The 18169-nt window shown below is 38.7% G+C and overlaps 1 protein-coding gene across 1 annotated transcript in view; it reads left to right on the top strand.

Annotated features, from left to right (window-relative positions):
• The window catches only part of supt6h (SPT6 homolog, histone chaperone and transcription elongation factor), a 71274-nt gene that overhangs the window by 15796 nt on the left and 37309 nt on the right, over positions 1-18169 (top strand). Inside the window, exons 7-16 of the mRNA XM_048612413.1 lie at positions 285-561; positions 3063-3164; positions 5489-5605; positions 8631-8720; positions 9512-9654; positions 10832-10986; positions 14406-14507; positions 15645-15774; positions 16042-16192; positions 17311-17465. Coding sequence (XP_048468370.1) covers positions 285-561; positions 3063-3164; positions 5489-5605; positions 8631-8720; positions 9512-9654; positions 10832-10986; positions 14406-14507; positions 15645-15774; positions 16042-16192; positions 17311-17465 — 1422 coding nt within the window. The remainder of the gene's footprint in view (positions 1-284; positions 562-3062; positions 3165-5488; positions 5606-8630; positions 8721-9511; positions 9655-10831; positions 10987-14405; positions 14508-15644; positions 15775-16041; positions 16193-17310; positions 17466-18169) is intronic.

Here is an 18169-nt window from a genome sequence, read left to right as displayed (position 1 = left end):
AAAATGCACAAAAAAAGTTGGTGTTATAATCCTTCCTATAGCTTTATTGTGCTTGCTGCAGTTTCAAATTAAATATTAAAAAAAATCCACATAATCTGTTCATAATCAGTATTTATAAGAACTTTGGTGTGTTGGCATATAATGTCAATATATCATCTTTAAGCCTCGTTGCATGACAATTTGTAATTTCAGTCTTGAATTCCAAACTTAGTGAAGGTTGGATTGTTTTGCCCAATGGAATTCCAGCTACTGTATATAGATAGAAATTTTACTTTTCATTGCAGTGCTCTTCAAGAAGCTCAGGAGATCTTCGGAGTAGATTTTGATTATGACGAGTTTGAAAAATACAATGAGTATGATGAGGAACTTGAGGATGAATATGAGTTTGAAGATGAAGAATTGGGAGAAGGTGAAACCAGAGTTCGTCCAAAAAAAACCACCAAAAAACGTGTCAGCCGCCGTAGTATCTTTGAGATTTATGAGCCTAGTGAGCTGGAAAGCAGTCACCTCACGGACCAGGACAATGAAATCAGAGTTACAGATATGCCAGAAAGATTCCAGGTTAGTGCACATTTTGAAGGAAGTGGGCCATATGCTTTAATTTGGCCTTGTTTCGGAATTGTATAAAAGGTCCCAGAAAAGAGCTCTTTTGTTTTAACCAGCTTAAGTCTGTTATTTTGGCTGATTTCTTATAAAACAGCTGAACAACACAGCATCATGTGCTGGTGCTCAGTTTACACTGTGAGCACATGGTCCAATACTCTTAATTGAATTTATACATTCCATATTTGAATATCACCTCAGATGAACTTCAGTTCAGGTTCATTTGCTTTGACTGTGGAGGGGGAAGTGAATTGCAAATACATTACTATTATTGTTTGACTAAACAAAAAGACAGAGGATTCAAGCATTTAAAAATTAAGTTTTTAGTTTAGATTTTTACAAAATAGCTGTTTAAATTGCTCTGTTGCACTGTAAACTTGCTTATCCAGTTTAAGCATTGAATGTATTTACTTACCTCTGTTAGAACAGTGGCAAGCCAAGTGCTACAACGCTATTCTGTCCTGATTCTAAGCAAGTGCATCATAAGACTTTAATCCTTTAAGTTATTAATCAGCCACTGGGTTCGCTATTTCTGTTTTACCAAATTCCCTTGTCATCTTGAATTAAACATCTGCAGTTTTTTTGTATCGATATCCGTGTAAATTCATAAATCCACAGCCTGTTAAGTATTATATATCAGTAGTTGGTAAGTAAACTTAACCTTTCATGCTCGGCCAGTTTTTCTTCCTGGTTCTGTTTCCAGATAAAAGCATTGAATTTGAGTAAATGCCTGCAATTCTCAACATGCAGTTGGGTTTCAATTCCTTAGCTCTTTCGGTTAGGAATCTGTTGCAAATGTTTCACCACTGAAACTTGACTATTTATTTACTACTAATTTTGTTTCATTCAATAGTTGCTGATAGTTTCATCCAGTTGCCTAATAAAATTTCAGCAATCACCACCCAGTAAACCTTGCGAAGTTCCCTTCATTTACATCAAGAGGCAGGCAGGAAAGCTATCGAAGAGAAGTCAAATGCAATCTGACAAGTTCAAGCTGGACATAGTATCTTTCAGCATACAATCTATGTTCTTGAGCATATCCATTCCTGCAACTGGGATCAATTCACCAAATGTGTGGATGCACTGGAATACCCTTTTGAATGAGCGTGGTTCTGGGAGCTTCAGAACAAGAAAGGTCAAAGCTAACCACCTAATGTGCTGTTCAACTGATAAATCAGTGTGTTCCTCTGTGTTCGAGGTCACCAATTACATTGTTCTAGGGAAAGCAAAGGCAAAAACGTAATGATCTTTTATAACTGCCAGCAAGAGTGGCTAGAAGCACCACTGTTGGCTGGCTCCAGAAAGTTAAGGCTGTCAAATCTGGCTTGCATCCGTGGTGAGAAACCTAATCAAAGGTAGAAACCTAATGAAAGGAACTACTTGATCTTGTTTGCACAAATCTAATTGTTGCCGACACACCTGTCCATGATAGCATTGACAAAGTGATTGCACAGTTCTTGTTAAGACAGAATGTCAGTTCTACCATTAGTTACATAGAACATAGAATAGGCCCTTCAGCCCACGGTGTTGTGCCGAACTTTTACCCTAAACCTAAGGTCTATCCACCCCTACCTTTATGCTATCATCCATATGCCTGTCTAATAGCCGCTTAAATGCCCCCTAACAACTCCACTACCCTGTCTGGCAATGCATTCCACTCCCCTACCACTCTGAGGAAAGAACCCACCTCTGACGTGTCCCCTATGTCTACCTCCACTCCCTTTAAAACTATGCCCCCTCATAATAGCTACCTCCACCCTAGGAAGAAAGTCTCTGGCTGTCCACTCTATCTATACCTCTGATCAGTTTGTACACCTCTATCAAGTCACCTCTCATCCTTCGTTGTTCTAAAGAGAAAAGCTCTAGCTCTCTCAACCTTTCCTCATAAGACCTTCCCTCCATTCCAGGCAACGTCCTGGTAAATCTCCTCTGCACCTTTTCTAATGCTTCCACACTTTCCTGTTGATCCTACACTGTGTTGTATGGTAGTTTCACTGCTAACTGGGACAAATTAAGGGTAAATCTAGCAGCTTAACTCTCCATAAAGTAATTTTAGTAGCACCTCTTATTTGCCCATCAAGCTGGTATCGCAATGTGGAATTAAACCAGCAATCAGAGCCTCCTCGATTTCCTCCCGGTCATGGTTATTCTGACTTGGGGAATGATATTCTACCTGCATTCTCTTGTTTCTGCTCTTTATTTAGCAACTTCACTGTAAAGGCTGCTCTATTTCAAAGCAAAGGCTTACCAGAAGCTTTCAGGAACGAGTGTTGGGTTACATGCAAACCTGCCAGTGTATCCTGTGCATGAGAACAGTTTCTTTTTTTAACCATGTCCATGAGGTTTATTCCAAGGCAATTTTGATCTGTTTAACCTTAATAGTTAATAGAATGCTGTAAAGTCTTAATGCAACCAAGTACAGTAATTGTTCAGTTGACTTGATTAAATTCTTTCAATAGCTTCGTGGCATTCCGGTCAAACCTGCTGAAGACGACGAGCTAGAGGAAGAGGCTGACTGGATTTATAGAAACGGCTTTTCAACGCCGACCATTTCTTTGCAGGTTAGACTCCAGATCTATTTCCCAAATTTGAGATTATATTTCTACTATTTTAAATCTGTCACAATGTAGCTAGAAAATGATAGTTCATACGCAGTGAGAGAATTTAGCACTTTTTTGGATATTTGTGTTATTGTTGAGATTGTTGCTTGGATAACTTAGGATTTGGCTGGTTGTAGGATGGTCTACCTCTACTCAAAACACAAAGTTAAATACAAGCTAAATACTAGTATTTCAGTGGAACGAACTAAAGGATTCCAGAGTGACCAATGAGAAAATGCAAGATGCTTTTTTTAGGTTTCTGACTTTACAATGTTAATTCACAGACCTAAGATAGGAAGGTCTCATCATGGGCCTGCAGTGGAATACTTAAGCGATACTTCCATAAATTAATCTTCAGTGCACCTAATTGAAATGATGCCCAATGAATGGACTGTAGTGCTGGCATCAAAATTGATATGATCCCAGCTTATGTTACTACTGGACAAGTCAGATCCCAGAATGAAGTCTGGCTTGATAGTTTTTTAATTTAAAGTGATCGTTCGTTGAAACAAAGGCATCACAGGGCTGCAGGAATAAAACACAAATTTATTTCACAACAGGAAAACGATCATAAAAAGAACCAAGCTATCTAAATATAGAACAGAGTTTGGAAAATTTTAAAATGTACAGCAAATCAAGGTTTCAGGTATACCTCAACACCACTTTATAGCGAATGCAGTCCAGAGAAATTATCCTTCCAGATCAAATCTTTAGGTTTGACTTAACTGCTCCCTAGTTCTGATCTATGAACTGCACAGTCATTTTAATGAACGGTCACAAAACTGAAAGCTTAAACTTTCTCAGTCTTTTAATAATCAGCTGATTTCTAACCAAACACCCCTCTTCTGGAAATTTTACAAGCTAAAATTTTACACTGAGTGAGCTGAGCTTTCCACGAAATACCCTACACTCCATTCCAGGAGAGAAGCTCTATTTTTGTTTCTGATCCCAAAACAAGAGAATGACACACAACAAACATTGAAAGGCATAAACCCAAACTACAAACAAGTAGTCTTCCATTTGCAGTCACATGCTGTCTGACATGTACTAAATTAGGTCATGCTTCCGGACATTTTTTTGCAAACCCTCTTCACAAATGTAACAACACAATTATACTATGAATTGAAAGCTAGTACCTGAAAGATTAGTGGCAGTGGCAGATTGATGATAACTTCTGAAAAGTAGGGGTACAGGTGAATAGTTCCTTGAAAGTGGAGTCACCGGTAGACAGGATGGTGACAAAACCATTTGCCTTCATTGGTCAAACATTAAGTATAGGAGTTGGGATGTCATGCTGAGGCCACTTTTGAAATACTGCATCTAATTCTGGTCACCCTTCTGTAGGGAGGATGTTTTTAAACTTGAGAGGGTACAGAAAAGGTTTACAAGTGTTTTGCGAGGTCTACAGCGTTTGAGCCACAGGAATAGGCTGAATAGGCAGGGCCTATTTTTCCTGGAGCATCAGAGGCTGAGGGCTGACCTTATAGAGGTTTATTAATTCATGAAGGGCATGGATAGGGTGAATAGCCCAGTGTGGGGAATCCAAAATTAGAGGACATAGGTTTAACGTGAGAGAGGAAAGACTTAAAAGGGATCTAAGGGGTAAATTTTTCACAGAGGATGGTGCATGAAATAAGCTGCCAGAGGAAGTGCTGGAGGCAGGTATCATAACAACATTTAAAAGGCATCTGGATGGGTATATGAACAGGAAGGGCTTAGAGGGATTTGGGACCACGTCAGATTGGAATGTCTGGTCGGCGCATGTAAGTTGGACCGAAGAGTATAACTGTATCACTAAATAAATGGATGAGTACAAAAGGAAAGAGATGTTCATGGCTATTGGGTAAGAGCAGCTGACTGGGACTAATTGGATAGCTCTTTGAGGGAGCCAGTAGAGACATGGTGATTCAGTGATCTTGCTGGAATGAGTCCTAAAAGTAGTGGATCCTGTTTGGTATCTCACTTTCTCTAACCCCTTCACTGAGCTCCAATAACTTGAATTAATTTGTTGCTCTGTATAACTTATTCATTGCTGTTAAGGAGCCTTATGATAAATATGATTCAGAAGTGTTTCTTTGATGTGATAGTTAATGAAGCATTAGCTTATATTGCTGTAGTTTAAGATGAACTGTTCGATCTTAAAAATATGCAATGTTTTAAGCAAATTCTACACTGTGTTGCTTTTGAAATAATATACAATTTACTTCCCTTGTGCTGAAAGGTGTATGAAATGGCCATTTGTTTTAGGGAGCTCTTGTCAACACAACGTCTGTTTACTATCCTAGGAAAGCTCAGAGTATCTCGAACGTGGCCAGGGTGTCAGCAACTTTAGCCGCAAAGGCCCTGCTACTATCCAGAAGATAAAAGAAGCACTCAATTTTATGAGGAACCAGCATTTTGAGGTACTTCTATTTTGCTGCTAGTTTTAATGGCATTATTTAAGCTAAAACAGCAAGCATTTCATAGCTCCATCTTACAAATGTAAACCAAACTACAGATCAATAGAATTGTGAAATGTCACTAATGTATTGGGACCATGGAGATGGGTTTGCAAATTTGAACTCTGAAGCAAGGTAACACCAACCATGTCAGGAGTTTGGACATGAAACAATGGGCCCCTTTGAATGAGGATAGGAACTGCTGATTTTCACACTAAAACATTACATTCCCAAGGTGGGTGTACAAACTTTTAAAAGTATTCCTATGGTAATCAACTTTGAGTCCTCAGCAGAGGCATTGCTGTTACAGTAACAAGGACATTTATGTGAACATTGAGACAGCATCACTGTAGAAGATTTCAAAAAGATGTGCATGTGTGTTTTGATATCTACATGGGAGCTGCACTTACACATTACCAATTTCCTAGTCTTTGGCTGTTCATTCATCATGGCATTTCTGCTGCGACTTATCTGTTCAATCTTACCCTGTCCTCCACCTTGGAACTCCATTTTTCCATGAAAACCATTACTCACTCATTCACCCTGGAAATCCTCCAGCTAAGACCCTCACGTCCTCTTCCTTGGATGCAGGCTATAACATCTGTGTTAACCATTAATTGCTTATCACCAGATCGAGTTGGACCATATAATTCATTATCTCCTACTGTCCAAATTTGTTTGCTATTCAGTGGTCATTTTGGAATGCAACGGTTAATATTCCATTTTCTCTCCTCAACTGCAAATTTCTGTAGCCACCTTCATGTGCCTCCTTCACAATCTCCATCAATAGCAAGTAACGAGTTCACTGATTTTTGTTGCCACAAAGATAGAACTCAATCTGTTCAGCAGCTTCTGCCATTTGCTTTTCCCTTGTTTGTTGATCCAAACTTCTTTAGTTACCACTATCATAGTGCTCATCTCACAGCTTTTTCTAAATTTTCTTCTTTCTCTCGTCACTCTGTCTCCAAATTCATCTTCTATGTGAAACCCACATCATGCGATGGCCTTGTTCCCACCAAACTGCTAACCAACTAAATTTCCTTTCTAGCTCACTCTCTGTTCAGAAACTCTCCTCCCTTTGCCTTCTGATCTTTCATCTGTTCTCAAGAAACCCATCCTCTCTATTTTCAGATGGCTGCCATATCCAATCTTCCTTTCTTCTCGGGACCTTAAATGTGTTGTCCATCTTTTGCTCATTTCATCCATCAATCAGATTTCTTCTAACTCAACCATTTGAGTCTCCTTCCTACACCTGCACATTTTACCTGATCTAAATCTCACTATTACAGCTGTCAAGGCACTGCACAGTGACATTCCCATCCTAAACCGCTCCCATTTACTATTTAAAAATGTCTCTTTGACCAAAACTTTGTCTTTGTCTGTCTCTGTCCAATTTTGCTCGATCACAAAATTGCGGACATGTTACAGCAGAAATGCAGGCTATTTGGCCCATCATGTATGCACCAGCTCTAAAAATTCACACTGTGACTTAGCTGTATTCTCCTGCCTTTTTTCAATACCCTTCCATGTTATTTGTAAATCAATAATTATCCAATGTCCTCCTGAATGTATCAGTTGAACCTACCTCCACCATATTTCCAGGCAGTGTACACTCCAGCCAAACCACTCGTTGTGTGAAAACATACTTTTTCTCACATCTCACTTGCTGTTTTTGCACATCACTTTAAATCTGTGTCCTCTCGTGCTTCCTTTAATGAGTAGGAAGAGTTTCTCTCTCCCTATGCTATCCAAACCCCACACAACTTTGAAAACTTCTTGGCCTTCTGTCCAAGGAGGATAGTTCCAAACTCTCCAATCGATCCTCACAACTGAAGCTTCTTATCCCTGGAACCATTATAATAAATGTCTCCTTTGTGTTCTCTCCAAAACATTCACATCCTTTTATAGCATGCTGCCCAAAACTATATGCAGCACTTCAGCTGAGGACAAACAAGTATCTTGTACCTCCTTGCTTTTGTATCCTAGCCACTATTAATAAAGACAAGGATGGTGCACGCCTTCTTAACTGCTCTCTCCACCTGTCCTGCCACATTCAGTGATCTATGATATTATGTACCCAAATGTCTCTGCCCCGTACCTCCCTTAGAATTGTACCCCTTACTTTATATTGTCTGTCAAAAATGTATCACTTCATGTTTGTTGGCATTGAACTTGATCTGTTGCCTATCTACCCACCCCAACAACTAGTCCTTCTAGGGTTCCAGGCTGCTTCTAACTTCCAGATCATCTGTAAAATTTGAAATTGACCTCTGCAAACCAAGGTCGGAGTCATTAATGAATGTCAGGAAAATCAAATGTCCCAATACAGACCCTTGGGGAATTCCACTACAAACCTTCCTGCAACCCAAAGAGAGTAGCCATTGACCATTGCTCTTAGTCAAATTTTGCAATCATATTGCTACTGTTCCTTTTGCTCCATGAGCTGTTTCATTTCCCACAAGTCTGTTGTGTGGCCTGTATTGAACACCTTCCAGAAGTCCATGTACACCACATTAACAGCATTACCCTCATCAGCCCTTTCTGTTGTTACTTTTTCAAAAAAGACTGAGTTAGTTGAAAACTATTTCCTCTTTAGAAGCCCGTGCTAGTTGTCTTTAATCAATCCGTGTGACTACTAATTATATCCCAAATAATTACTTCGAGAAGCTTCCCCACTGTTGAAGTTTGTGAAACATATGAAATGTTGCCACAGTAAAAAGTGCAAGTGTTTTTGAGGATAATTCCTGTATTTCTAAGTAACATGTTGTTATTTTGAAGACTAGCATAGAAGAAAACTGATATAAATTGAATTCATAAAAATCACAACATTAAAGAAGGTTGCTGCATCTTTGGGATGATAGATGTAAAGTATTGATGTAACACTAGTTAATATCTGTTAACATGTTTCTTAAAACAGTTCTTGAAAGAAGTTGTTCTTAATAAGTACATTTTCTTTGTCTACTTTATTAACGTATCTTTCTTTTCATAGGTGCCTTTCATTGCATTCTACAGAAAGGAGTATGTAGAGCCAGAACTGAACATCAATGACTTGTGGAAGGTCTGGCAATGGGATGAAAAGGTAAGGGTTGATGTTTAAAATAGAATAAATTCCTAGCAGTTTAATTAAGAAGAATCAACATTGTTGACTTCCAAACTCTTCAAGAAATCAATGTAATACTGTTATTTAAGGAAAGGCAGAAGAGAGAATCTTGAACTACAGGACACTTAGTTCCTGTGGGATATTCCTGATGACCAGGGAGCCTAGAAACCCGGGTCACTGTCTAAGGATGTGGGGTAGACCATTAAGGACTGAGATGAGGAGAAATTTCTTTACCCAGAGAGTGGTGACGCTGTGGAATTCTCCACCATAGAAAGTAGTTGAGGCCATAATATTGAATGTTTTCAAAAAGGTATTAGATTGATTCTGTTAGCCCTAAGAATTCTATCCCTTCTAAGGATATGGTGAGAAAACAGGAACAATGCACAGAGTCGGATGGTCAACCATGATCACATTAAATGGCAAAGCAGGCTTGGAGGGCCGCATAGTCTACTTCTGCTCTTATTTTCAATGTTTCTATATTTCCATTGAGCTGGACCCCAATTTCAAACTGTTGCCCCGTTGCAAACCACTGTTAACTTCTGTTCACAGTGGCACAATAATTTGCACAATTTGTGCTCTTTTGAAACTGCAGATTTCATGGTGAAAAATTGCCAATGTGTAGTTGATTCAACTGCAGTGTGTATTCTAGTTTAGTTTAGAACTTTTAATTTTAAAACAACTTGTCATCTGGCTCCCTCTCATACTCTGCTTTAGTGGGTCTAATATAGCACAGTTCTGCCTGAATCACAGTTTGTAATTCTTTATTACAGTGGACGCAGCTGAGAACGCGAAAGGAAAACCTTACACGACTGTTCCAGAAGATGCAAGCATACCAATATGAACAAATCTCTGCTGATCCAGACAAACCCCTGGCTGATGGAGTTAGGGCACTTGACACAGCAGACATTGAAAGGTAATTTCTTGATATTATCTCTGGAATGTTGAGTCCTAAATCATTTTTTCTGAGAAGTTAAATACAGAACCTTTGGTTTAGACTCAGTGGGCTGAAGGGTCTCTTCTGCTGCGTGATGTATGAATATGAAGGTTCTTTATTTCCTCATTTAATCATTAAAACATGGGATTGTTAATTAAGATGGTTGTGATTTTTGCAAAACAGCATATATTTTGAAATCATAGAATTGAATGACTGAAGACTAATTGTATTGAATAAATTATGTATTGGAGAATGATGAGACACACATTGTGACCCACTGTCTGACATGTAGTGAATTGCGTGGAATGCTCTTCCTCCAAAAGTCTGTAGATGTTGGCTGTTTTACAGCTTTCAGGACTTGTAAATTTCTGCTATCCTTTGTCAAAGTGCTTAATGATGTCCCTCCTGAATGGCCTGCTTCAAATATCAAAATTGCAGATATTTTCTATTCAACCTGTTGGAGATGTTCTTATACACCTCTTGAAGCGGGGTGGGACTTGAACCCTGACCTCCTGGCTCAAAGTTATGGATGCTATCACCGCAAGAACCCAATCCATATTAAAATTATAGATACTTTCTAATCAACCCCTGTTCAGAAACGTTATTACATATCTCTGGAGTAGGTGGGACTTGAAACTGGGTCTTTTCCCTCAGAGGGAGGGGCACCACCACTCACCACAAGAGCCCTAATATTAGAAATGTATTCCCATGATCTAAATTTACCACCATCCGAGGAAATAATTTTTCTTCGTTACCAATCAGATTTTTGTTTTTTTTCCCCCGGAAAGTTTTCTTAACACCTTTTTGTAACATAACTTGGTTGTTTTTACAATCTGTTCCAATAATTTGACCCTTTTTCAGTGTACTCTTGCATCTGCACTGTACCCCTTCCCAAAGCCAATGTATTTTCCTTGATATGCAGTTACTACAGCTTAGGGAAGTGCCATTAGTGTAGTCTAAATAATTCTGCACATATTTCTGCTTTGAAGCATTCTCTTTGTAAATGCCGATGCTCCATTGGTGTTGATTTTTTTAAAAAACATCTTGGCTCCTTTTTTATGCAAAAGGTTTGAAACAATTTTGCTTTCTTCTGTACTTGTTTTTATAAATTTTGCTTCGTGCTTTTATCTCATATTCATTCTTTCTACTTGTATAGATTGAAAGACGTACAGTCAACCGATGAGTTGCGAGATGTCTATAATCATTTCCTGCTGTATTATGGTCGTGATATTCCAAAAATGCAAAATGCCTCAAAGCCAAGGAAAAAGAAATACAAAAAAAACCAGCAGGGTGGAGAAGATGAAGAGGAAGGTTAGTATGTCACCAGTTTGACAAAGAATTTCCTTGTTGTAGAAGATTTAATCATTTTCTTGAAGCTTTGGCACGTGGAACAGCATTTGATGAGGAACATTGCTAAAAATAGGATTTTCCTACTTGGGGACCACATTCATCCCAGAGAGTTGAAGAATGCAGGATGAGGATGATGGATGCATTGATGGTTATCTTTGGTAATTATAAAGATTGTGGGAAAGTTCATGTTGACTCGAATATAGCAAATGTAATCCCACTATTTCAGAACAGTGGAGGAGGCAAGAGTGGAAAACTACCTGTTAGCTTGATGCCCATAGCAGGGAATATCTTAGAATCTATTATAAAGGATGTAATAAAAGAACATTTAGGGGAAAAAAATGACAACATTGAGCAGAGTCATCTTGGATTTATGGAACGGAAATCATGTTTTGACAACTTGTTGGAGTTTTTTGAAGATATTACTTTTAGCATTGACGAAAAGTTAACTAGTGGATGTGCTGTATTTGAACTCTAAGAAGACTTTTGATGAGGTCCCTCACAGGTTAGTCAATAAAATCCGAGTACATGGAATTAGAGGGAATATACTCCTTTGGATTGAGAATTGATGAACAGGCACAAAGCAGAGAGTAAGATTAAATAGATCATTCTGAGGATGGCTGGCTGTTCTAATAGGGTACCACCAAGATCTGTGGTAGGCTTACAACTGTTCGCAATCTATGTAAATAACTTAAACGTGGGGACTAATTGAAATATTTCCACATTTTCTGATAACACCAGCCTACATGGGAAAGTAACATGAGAGGACAGTGTACAAAAATTCAAGAGGTCTTGACCAATAGAATATCATGTGAATAGGTGTGAAGTTATTCACTTTTGTAGAAAAAAAAAGGTTTTTATAGTGTTGAGAAGTGTGGGTATCCAAAGGGATCTGGTTGTCCTTGACTAAATCATGAAAAGCCAGCATGCAGGTGCAGTAAGAAAGCGAAAAGGCAAATGGCATGTTGGTATTTATTTTTAAAGAGGATTTGAGTACAGAAATAATGATGTCTTGCTGCATTTGTATAAAACCTTGGTGAGATTTCAGCTAGGGTAAGTGTATAATTTTGGTCCCCTTATCAGGGAAGGAAATACTTAATATGGAGGGAGTGCAAAAGAGATTCAGCAAATTAATCCCTGCGATTGCAGATTTGTTTTAGGAGATTAGAGAATACAGACCCAGTTTCTTCAGTTTTGAAGAGTTGATCTTATTGAAATGTGCTTATAGTGCCTAACAACGTGGTTAGAAATAGCATGGTCCCCTAGCTGGTGACTCTAGAACCAGAGAAGATAATCTCAGGATAAGGGACAGGCCACTTGAGTCTAAATTTGAAGTGAGGAGGAACTTCTTCAGTCAGAATTGTGAACCTTTGGAATTCTGTATCCCTGTGGAGGCTTAATCACTGAGCAAGTTCAAGACAAATCAGTAGGCTTCTGCAGAGTAACAACATCAAGGAACATGGTGATAGTGTGGCAAAGTGACATGAGGGAGGTTGTTAACCCTAGAATGAGTGGTAGGCAAGGTTGATGGACTGAGTGGCCTTCTGTTGCTATGTAATGTATTACCTTTGTTTAACAATAATTATGAATATTAAAATCTTTAAGGAGATTTTATTCAGTCAGTTGAGGTCAAGGCTAGAGCTGAAAATTTCTTCCAGGGATAAACTAATTTGCATTAGTAGTATCTTCCTTTCTACTCTTGGATACTAATGACTGCATCACAATAAAGTGGAATTACAGAATGTGGTTCTAGATTCTAATGGGGCAGATTAGACCACTTTTCACTTCCCTATTATGAATTTGCTTTGGCATTTGAGATTAAATATGTTGTAAATTTCAAGGAGCTTAGTAAATAATTTTCCAAGTTCTCCTTGGGAATCTCCTTTTTGTGATCTCATAATAGCGCATGGGCTTTCACTGTTGCAGGGCAACATTGAAGGATCAAAATTGTGATGGAAGTGATTTGATGGTATCCTTCTGCCTTGTTTGGAAATGGTTTACACTATATTCTTGATAGTGGCAGTCAACTTTACTCAGCATTACTTAGTGAGTCTCAGGAGCCCATGTCCGGCATGGAAGTCTTTATGGCATTTTCTGCAGAGGAAGTTGGTGGGCTGTGTGAGTACACTGTTCCATGACCTTGGTTTTCTGTCACAACACATTATGGAGCTTGAGGAACCCCGCAGGCCAGGCAGCATCAGGGGAGCAGGAAAGTTGACTTTTCAGGTCGGGATCCTTCTTCAGAAATGGGGGAGGGGAAAGGAAGCTGTGAAAATAAGCAGAGAGGAGGGGTGGGGCTGGGGCTGGGAAAGTTAGGTGGGATGGTGATAGGTGAGTGCAGGTAGGCAGTGGTCAGTTAGGTGGGAGAGAAGTCGGGCAGGTTGTGTCAGGTAAAGGAGGCGGGGATGAGAGGGAAGGTTGGTCACGGGATGAGGCCGGGGGTGGGGAGATTTTGAAACTGGTAAAGTCCACATTGAGACCATTGGGTTGTAGGCTCCCAAGGCGGAATATGAGGTGCTGCTCCTCCAGTTTCGGAGTGGCGTCATTGTGACACTGGAGGATGCCCAGGATGGACATGTCGCCCAGGGAATAGGAGGGCGAGTTGAAGTGGTTTGCGACTGGAAAGTGTTGTCGTTTGTCGCAAACAGAACACAGGTGCTGTTCCTCTGATGCTGCCTGGCCTGTTGTGTTCTTCCAGCTCCACACTGTGTTATCTCTGACTCCAACATCGGCCGTTCTTACTATCTCTCTTGGTTTTCTGTCAGCCGTTTTCCCAGTTGACTAAGCCTTTTGTTTCTGTATGCTTGTTCGGTCCATTAGTTTGTTTTCAAAATCCTATTTCCTGTTGTATGCTTGAATGAACACCTAGAAGGGTTACTCAACCCAAAGCATTAATTCTGATTTCTCTTCACGAATGCTGGCAGACCCGCTAAGCTTTTCCAGCAATTTCTTTTTTTTTGTTCCATATTACTAGACTGTTTATTCCTTGCTCATCTATTTCAACTGCTTTGTAACATTCTCAACCCTAAAAATTTTACTTTATGTACTAAAACGAATTGATTAACTTAAGTATTCAGTTACTGCCTTTAAGATGAAATTGCAGGCAGTGACAGAAGTATAGGTTTTAGATAGACCATGGAAAGCTATGTAAGCTGGTATGAATTTTCTATAAAGTCCCAGTTGACTGCAAATCCAATGGTAAAGAGTAGTCAAGGTCTAAGTATATATAACATTGTATTTTCCCAAAATCAAATAAATTCGTAAATGATAATATGCTGCTATCTTTTTATTCTGTTTACAGTAAACTTCAGTTTTTGTGAGACTTGTCATACTTTTGCACTTGATCGATTACCTTCACTATCAATTTATCATCTCTTTTTCAGGAGAGAGGGATGAAGAGGTTGAAGATGATGAACATCGTGGGCCAGAGCTTAAGCAGGCTTCTCGCAGAGACATGTATACAATCTGCCAGACTGCTGGTCTAGGTAGAGAATCACAATGTGTTTGCTTCATGTCACTAAGTCATTTTTGCTTAGGATTGCTTTTAATAAACTAAGCTACTTTTTAAAAAATCTATCCTCCTATTAGACAGCATCTGTGGGCAACGTTTGATCACAAAATAAGAATATCCTTCTGACAGCTTTTAGATGTAATCTCATTATGTATATTAAATTATTACCTCAATATTCCATACAATTACCTTGGTTTTAATCAAACCTAAGTGACTTAAGACTATTAGGCAATATGGAGAACAATTTTTCCCTTTGTGTTTTGCACCAAGAATGTCTTTTACCTCATTGTAACGTTGCCTGATTCTGCTCCTACTTCAGCCACTGCTGAAACTGTCACCTGTGCATTTGTCACCTTCAAATGACAGTTCCAATGCACTCCTGGCCAAACTGTCATCCTCCGCCCTCCGTAAAGTTAAAGTCATCCAAAATTCTACTGCTCGTGCCAACTCATTCATTAACTTGGAACAAATGCTTAATATTTTAAAAATTCTTGTCTTTGTTTTCAAATCCCTTTGTGGCCTTGCCTACTCTATTTCTGTAACCTACCCTGCAATACTTAGATCTGCTGTGCCCATGACTGATCTCTTGTGCATCTCCAGTTTTAATTGCTCCACTGTTGGAGGCCATACTTTCATATGTAATGGAGGAATTCCCTTCCTAAATCTCACCAACTCTTTACCTCTCTTCGTTCCTTTGTGATGGCCCTCAAAGCCCACCAATTGCCCAAACCTATTGTTATTGGCCCAATATCTCCTTAGTGTCTGGAGTCATCATATGTTTGATAGTACTGCTGTAATCACACTTTTAATATAATAAAATGCTTGAAGGTACCATATAAACATTATTGTTATCAACTTGGATGTGTGATGGAAACATCATAAATCAGGGCAAAATAGTACGCCATTCGAGGAGAGTGCAAATCCTAGTCCATTTGTTACTGGATTCTAATTATGCATTACCTAAAGACTGCATTTGGTATAACTCCTTGTTCAAAACACCATAATATCAATTATTCTAAATTGAATTTTAAGACAGAAATGATTGTGTCAACAGAACATAGTGTGCAAGGCTTATAAACACCTCTGCTGACTTTAACCACATGTTTTCTAGATGGTCTTGCAAAGAAATTTGGTTTGACCCCTGAACAGTTTGGTGAGAACCTGAGAGACAGTTACCAGCGACATGAAACTGAACAGTTTCCTGCTGAGCCACTGGAACTCGCGAAAGATTATGTCTGCAGGTTAGCAGTAAAACTGATGCATATACTGATTAAAGTTTGTATTAACTTTTAGAATGTAGTTCTTATCATAACATTTTTTGGACTTGCATTATGTTTGACTCTTAAATCTATGTCAAGTGTATTTTTGGGTTTAACATACTATTTCAAAACCTTCATGAGAAAAAATGAATGTTTGCACTAAATTAAAACCCTGAACATTGAAAGTGACTTCCACAAATATGAAGTTAGCTGCCTGCATCAGTCTGATAATCTTTATGCATCTTCCAGTCAATTTCCAACACCTGAGGCTGTTCTGGAAGGGTCGCGATACATGGTGGCCATGCAGATTGCCCGAGAACCATTGGTCAAGCAAGTTGTACGACAGACCTTCCAAGAAAGAGCCAAGATTAATATTAAACCCACAAAAAAAGGCAAAAAGGTAACATGTGAAACCTCAAAATGCATGTATACTTTAGAAGTTGAGAAAGGGAGAAAAGTGTTTTTATTTTTTTTTGCTCTTCATTTCCACCATGACAACTTGAGGAAGTTAATGCAATTAACAAGTTTTTATTGTAACTTTGCCATCATAATTGGATATACTCATGGCTGTCCTACACAGCTATGTCAGGTTATCAAGCATTGAAACAGAATTAGCTTAAAGTATGAGCAAGAGCAGCTGAGTTTATTTCCATAGTTAAAGCAATGCATTTAGTCTGATTTGGAATCTCTTTTGGAAAGTACAAAATAAATTAACCTCTTTATCGCATGTAGTTGACACACAAGATTATATAATTCCTCCAATTCTGTAGAGGTATCCTTTGGCATCGGGCAGGTAACATGGCCTTCAAGAGCATCATTACCAGCCGCAGTGAACAGTACCTATCCCCTAACTAGACTTTTAGCCATTTCATTGCTGCCTTCCGCCTCAGAAGGTGTGTGCCAGAGGAAGATGACTGAAAACTGAGTTTAGGAAAGTCAGTGTTTGCTCTGAAGTTAAAGTAACCGTGAGTTTAGTTTGTGGTTTGCTTAGGTGTCCTGGAGAGTTAGCAGCAGAGGGAACAAAGCATCTAGTGAATGCCCAGAATTTGCCGAAAGAAAATAAAATTGCAGTTGTACCAGCGTGAATAAGAACCTTGATGTGGAAATAGTGATAATCCTTGACTGAAGGCTTCGGTGTTTGTGAGGATATTACTGCAATAAAAGAAATATTCTGAATGTGAATCCTTTTCTGATGTCTGTATTGAAATCTTTCTGATCTATTTTGTCCAGTTTAATATAGTTTGTATTTTTCTTGGTGTTAAACTGGCAGACTCCTGTGAATATCTTCAGTAATTGACCTTCATTTAAAAAAGAATGTGAGGGTCTACTAAGACAGATTTTACTTTGAGGTCTGTCTTGTTCCGTATTACCATCAGCTAGAATCTTAACAAAGGGACAGTAAAAATGTTATTCCCTTCGAGGTTTGGAGGGGTATTGTGTATCTATAGCTGAAATTCTGTAAATGAAAATTTACAATATCATGAGACTCTAACACTGGATCCATTTTTGTCATTGCAGGATATTGATGAAGCCCATTTTGCTTATTCATTCAAATATGTAAAGAACAAGCCAGTTAAGGAATTGAGGGATGATCAGTTCCTCAAAATGTGCCTTGCTGAGGATGATGGCTTACTAACAATTGACATCTGTATTGATATGAAAGGAGTTGAGGGGTGAGTTATCAGAACAGCAGATTTAAAGTTCTCCGGGTTTGTGATGTGAAAGCTGTTTTATCGCTGAAACAGTGATGATAATGTTTGTGTGTAGGTATTTATTACATATTTCCGAAGATTACTGCTGTTGATGAACGTACTTTGCACTTAATTTTCGTCTAGGTTGGTTATATGCGTCTGAAGGTTTGATCGAGGATGTCATTTTGTGGTGGATATTCTTGTGGATAATGGAATTTTCTCCTCTTTCTCCCCTTTCCCAAAATTCTGTGGCATAAAATAAACAGGGTTGCAGAAATGAATGACCGAAATCATTGTTAGGGTATCAACTTAATTCTGTACTATTGAACAGTATTTCTCTTCAGCTTGTCAGGCAGGACCTCACAGGATTTTTGAGGGTCAAAGCTTCCACTGACCGACCTGGTCAAACATCTGATTGGAACAGCATAAAGGGGGAAAAACAAACATTGATTAATGTAATAAAAATTGACAGTAAATAATTTAAGTTAATGATTGAATGAGTGTTTAAGGGCAATGCTGCTTAATTTTTTTTGCTCAATCTTATTGAAATGTTGTCTGGAAGAATAGTAGCAATAGGTTTGGTAGGGAGCATGTTGACAAGTAGTAAGTTTTCAGTCAGCAAACTGTGGGCAATGGAACACCCTGCATTGAAGATGGGAGTGCTGTAACTGGTGTAATTTAATTAA

The sequence above is a fragment of the Rhincodon typus genome, chromosome 26 (assembly GCF_021869965.1).
Source record: "Rhincodon typus isolate 14 chromosome 26, sRhiTyp1.1, whole genome shotgun sequence".
NCBI lineage: Eukaryota > Metazoa > Chordata > Chondrichthyes > Orectolobiformes > Rhincodontidae > Rhincodon > Rhincodon typus.
This window is presented reverse-complemented; position numbering and strand designations above follow the sequence as displayed.